This window comes from Myotis brandtii, unplaced genomic scaffold (genome assembly GCF_000412655.1).
Source record: "Myotis brandtii unplaced genomic scaffold, ASM41265v1 scaffold266, whole genome shotgun sequence".
NCBI lineage: Eukaryota > Metazoa > Chordata > Mammalia > Chiroptera > Vespertilionidae > Myotis > Myotis brandtii.
In genome coordinates this window covers 883,159-888,241 of record NW_005360124.1, presented here as the reverse complement: position 1 = coordinate 888,241, position 5,083 = coordinate 883,159, and the positions used below count along the sequence as shown (strand labels likewise).

Here is a 5,083-nt window from a genome sequence, read left to right as displayed (position 1 = left end):
AGGGCAGAGGGTGGGGGGGGAACTGGGTGGAGGGGAGCTATGGGGGGAAAAAGAGGAACAACTGTAATAATCTGAGCAATAAAGATTTAATAAAAAAAAGTATTATTTAAGAGGTGATTACTAAGTTCTGCATCAATAGCAATTCTTATATCAAATTATAAAACTGTACCTAGAGACAGTGTACCGAGTGATAAATTTATTACAGGTTCACATTCTCTTGTTCAAAACCCTCAGGGTCGTCTGTGTTTCACAAGTGTTTTCTTCAATTTAGAATAGTTCTCCCAGCAGAGGGTAGAGCAGCATATTGTAAACAAATACATTAACATTTCAGCAGTTAAATATATGAATATTCACAAGAGGATAAATTCATGTCAATTCTGAGTAGGTTTTTAGATTTTGAAATTATGCACAGGTATTGTGTGGTCCTGTATAAAAATCAAAATTGAATATATAATCAAAAAAGTTTTATACCCATGATCCTAGATAAACAGGTAGAAGAGGTTCTTTCCTCTGCTGAAGAAAGAAAACTGTCATCAGGGCAAACACATAGGGTGGCAAACCTCCTTCTTCAGGGCGATCTATACTGCAAAGCTACAAATGAGAGAAAAGAGGATAAGCATTCATTTGTACCACCCTGTTATATAATTTGGTCTAAAACTGTCACTTCTTTTCCTTGTATTACATAATTTACTCCTCAAAGAAAACACCACAGTGACATAACGTAAAGCCTCCTTATACTTTTGGAGCAACCACATATTGTGGTTTTGAGTAACAGCTCTAATTTCAACATTTTAATCTTGTTAACTACACTTATTTGTAAAGGATCCTAACATACTATTTGCTGTTTCATTTTTTCCCACATCCACAGTAATCCATTCACTTGGTTAAAACATTTGTTAATGAAATCAAAACGATGGTTCGATTCCAAGTGCAAGCCCTCACCATCCTAACCTACTACCTTGAAAATGCATGCTTTGACCACATAAGTGATCAGGGAGAGAATGTGGGCAGATTCATTAACACTAACAAAAACAACTTAAAAGCAAGGTCTAGCCTGGCCAGAGTGGCTCAGCTGGTTGAGCGCTGTTCTGTGCACTGAAAGGTTGCTGGTTCAATTCCCAGTGAGGGCACATACAGAAGGCAACTGATTGATGTTTCTCTCCCTTTCCCTTCCTCTCTGTGTGTCATTGGGCGAGGATTAAAATAAAAATAAAAAGGATGGACTATTTAGTGATAAAGCAGGAGGCAGCTTTCAAAGAATGGCATACTGTAATTATCAACTTACCCAGTTAAGAGTGGGGTACTCTCTGTTTAGCTTGGCCACAAGCCACAGGAACTATATGCATTGTTACTGCTATATATTAATCAGTAAAGCTTTGGATTTTCTCTATAAAGCACCTGCAGAGCAACTCATTTTTATAGTCATGATGGGACCTTACGTTTTGGGGCAATGTTAAATGCTCTACTGGCATTTTAATTGAGGTACTGTATTTAAAACATTATGAAAATGTAAGCAGACCAGATAGTGGCTTTCATTTTTTGGAGTCTCTGGGTATTCAAACAATATTACTGGAAATGAAGCTTTATCTCAAGCTTTCCTGTGGCTTATAATCACCTCATAAAAATAGTTAAAATGTAAATTCTTGGGCCATATCTTCTGGGATTTGACTCACAAGTCTGATTTATAATATGCACTATAAATCTTTTGAGCAATACTACTATAGAGTGAAACAGAAACAATGAATTTCCCTTTCTGTGCACATTAAAATTTCTGGTCCACCCTAGCTGGTTTGGCTCAGTGGACAGAGCACTGGCCTGTGGACTGGAGGGTCTCGGGTTCGATTCCAGTCAAGGGCACATGCCCAGGTTGTAGGCTCGATCCCCAGTAGGAGGCGGGCAGGAGGCAGCCAATCAATGATTCTCTCTCATCATTGATGTTTCTACCTCTCTCTCTCCCTCTCCCTTACTCTCTGAGATCAATAAAAGATATTTAAAAAAAAAATTTCTGTTCCAATATTCAGATGCCTACTCTCTTTGTGTTTATAAATATGCATCCAAACATTTAAGATTAAATTAACCATACAAAAATCAAAGCATATACACAGAATGTATTCACAAACTTAAGCACTAGACCTACCTTTGCCCAGTACCTAAATGCAATCACCAAAGGAACCAGCTTTGGTTCTAGTTTTCCAAGGGCAGTTAAGTGATTTGTTGTCAGACAAGCATGTTCATTTCCTGCACTCACTTTACAAAGAAGTCCACTGGAGGGGGCAGAGATAAGGATGGGAAGGAAAAATAAAAGATAAAAAGTGTTATATAGGTATCAGGTATCTTTCATGCCAACAACTAATTTACATTGATAATAAGTTCTTTAAAAATGAAAGTAAAGTATTAAAACCCCAAAACTCACTAAATCTTAAGAAAGTGTGTTGTTGTTTTTTTTTTAATTAAAAAAAAATAGGGCAGCCGTTTTCTGAGTAAATTTTATTTTCAGAACTAAAAACTATGCACTTTCATACATTAAAACTATTTTGTGTGGAAATGAAAATAAGGGAATATTGCCCTAGCCGGTCTGGCTCAGAGCGTCGACCTGGGGACTGACGGGTCCCAGGTTCGATTCCAGTCAAGGGCATGTACCTTGGTTGCAGGCACATCCCCAGTAGGGGGTGTGCAGGAGGCAGCTGATCGATGCTTCTCTCTCATCGATGTTTCTAACTCTCTATCCCTCTCCCTTCCTCTCTGTAAAAAATCAATAAAATATATACTTAAAAAAAAGAAAATAAGGGGATACTATAAAATATTTCAAATGAGAGCATGAATTCCTATTTGTAAGTATACAAGAGTGTTCTCCCAAGAGTTGGAGAAATCTGCCTAGTAAACAATCATTACAGCCTGTAAACCACCCACTTACAGTACTGATAGTACTTCCAGATGGAGAGAGAAATACATGGGTGAAGTCATCTAATTGCTATTTAGCAGTGCTAAAAATGCTGCTAAAAAGATGGCAAAAGGTGATCAGAGCAAGTAACTGATTAAGTTGTTTTTTACCATGTTGAAATGGGTTAAAATGTTTCCTTCCTCTATTTTTTCCTTTTAAAAATTTTTATTCTTTTCAAAATAAAAGTTTCCTTTTGCATCAATTGCCAAAAGTATAGGAGAAAGCTAGTAGTACGCCTATGAAATTAACCACATAAGGGCTCTATCAATCTAGAAATTAGACATAAGATTTAGTGAAGTATAGAAAAAAAAGGTTTAGTGAAATATACGTGCTTTTCACAAGTTGATATTTAATATATAAACAGCTTAAAGAAACAGACCTTTTCTTTTCTTTGCACACCACCATTGGCACCCTAGCATGAAAATCTGCATCAACATCAATAAAAGAATCTGAGGAAAGAAGACAAAATGTTAAGTAGGTTAATTATACTTTTGTTTAAATAGAGAACTAGATAAAGTACAAGTTCCAGCTGTGACTTATCTGCTCTGCCTTTTCCAAAACCATTATTAAGTAAAGCTCCAAGATGAATTGAAAAGTAAAAAGTATTATATTTAAGAATTAAGTAATCATGTTAATTTAAAACCCTTATTTTGTAAAACTATGTTTGACTGAAAATGACTATATTATTGAATTAGACTGTTTAAATGTTATATGAATAACATAATTAGAAATATGTGTAGGCTATTCAAACAAAATTGCTGCAAAAGTTTCTAAAATATTTGATGTCAAAAAATATATAAAGTAAAAAAATATGTTTACAGGTTTAATTCAACAAGAAGGATGGGAAAGACTAATTCAATAGAGAAGACAGTTGGATGAGACCTTTGGAAAGCATAAAAAGCCATTAAATCCCAAGCTGGACAACTGACAAGTCTATTTGGGAACAACTGTTTGTTGATTCATTAATCAGGGTTGGGTCACACCTATTTTCCATTAGAAAGTATTAATTTAAACCACTGTATAAAGCAGATTACCCTTTAGTTTTACCCTCAAGAGTAAATTTTACATATTTTGTGTCTTTTTAGACTTGGTCTAAGGTTCATTTAATCTTTACAAATTGTGACATTATTATCAAGCTAAATAATGACTTGCGATTTTCAAAGTTTCAGAAATGATATATTCAAATTATAGACAAAAGAAACACTTAAAAGAAAAATGTAGAAAGAATCTGGCCTTACCACTGTTCTTTAAACATTCCTGAACAAGTAGGAGAACATCTGGCTGAGACATCTAGAAAATAGATCAATGAATACATCAAATTATCTGCAAGTACTTTTGCTTCACTGAGATGATATACAGTCATCTGAAATTATCCAAATTAGAAAGTACATTACCACCAGAGTAAAGAAATTAATCATTATGTTGGTCAGGGACAGAGAAATGAGCACCAAACGAGGATGAATATGGGCAAAGGAGACCTACTACACAGTTAACTCCAAATTATCTAATTCCTGAGTTACTTAGCCTCTCAGCAAATCTCAAAAGCTGTGGCTAGAAGCTGACATACTGTGAACAATATTACTCTCTCACTCTCTGAGACTCAGTGAATATTTGCTAAATGAAGAAATGAATCAACACTGCTGTGCTGGTAAATTACTAATCATAATTTAAGGTTAAAAGAATAGTAAAATCTATTGGTCAGCTGACCATGGCGCAATAGTACCCGGGATGGCAAAGAATGAGGCTGTGAAATAGAACATCTGTGGGTAGAACCCAGGAATTTGTATTTGAACTAGCAACCCAGGTAAATTAAATGGGCACGAACCATCTACAGTGTAGATTCTACACACTGGGCCATGGTAACCACCAGTGGATAAATGGATAATCTACTAAAGTGCCGCCCAGTTTTAAAATTCTGACTCATCAAAAGTTTTTTTGAGTCATGTTTAAACCAGAAATTTAGGTCATGTGTGGTTCTTCAAAAGCATAATTATTTTTGAGTGGCTGGGGATAGTAGGAGGGAATTAAAAAAAAAAGCATAATTGCCCTAACCGGTTTGGCTCAGCGGATAGAGCGTCAGCCTGCGGACTCAAGGGTCCCAGGTTCGATTCCGGTCAAGGGCATGTACCTTGGTTGTGGGCA

The 5,083-nt window shown here is 35.8% G+C and overlaps 1 protein-coding gene across 9 annotated transcripts in view; it reads right to left on the bottom strand.

Annotated features, from left to right (window-relative positions):
- The window catches only part of ZCCHC6 (zinc finger, CCHC domain containing 6), a 57,974-nt gene that overhangs the window by 41,829 nt on the left and 11,062 nt on the right, over positions 1-5,083 (bottom strand). For all 9 annotated transcript variants that reach the window (XR_001362517.1, XM_005868256.2, XM_005868258.2 and 6 more), the window contains 4 exons: positions 4,180-4,231; positions 3,321-3,390; positions 2,138-2,264; positions 472-591 (listed from right to left, as the gene is read on the bottom strand). Coding sequence is in view for 8 of the 9 variants with exons in the window: in XM_005868256.2 (XP_005868318.1) it covers positions 472-591; positions 2,138-2,264; positions 3,321-3,390; positions 4,180-4,231 (369 nt within the window). In the remaining variant the exon portion in view is untranslated. The remainder of the gene's footprint in view (positions 1-471; positions 592-2,137; positions 2,265-3,320; positions 3,391-4,179; positions 4,232-5,083) is intronic.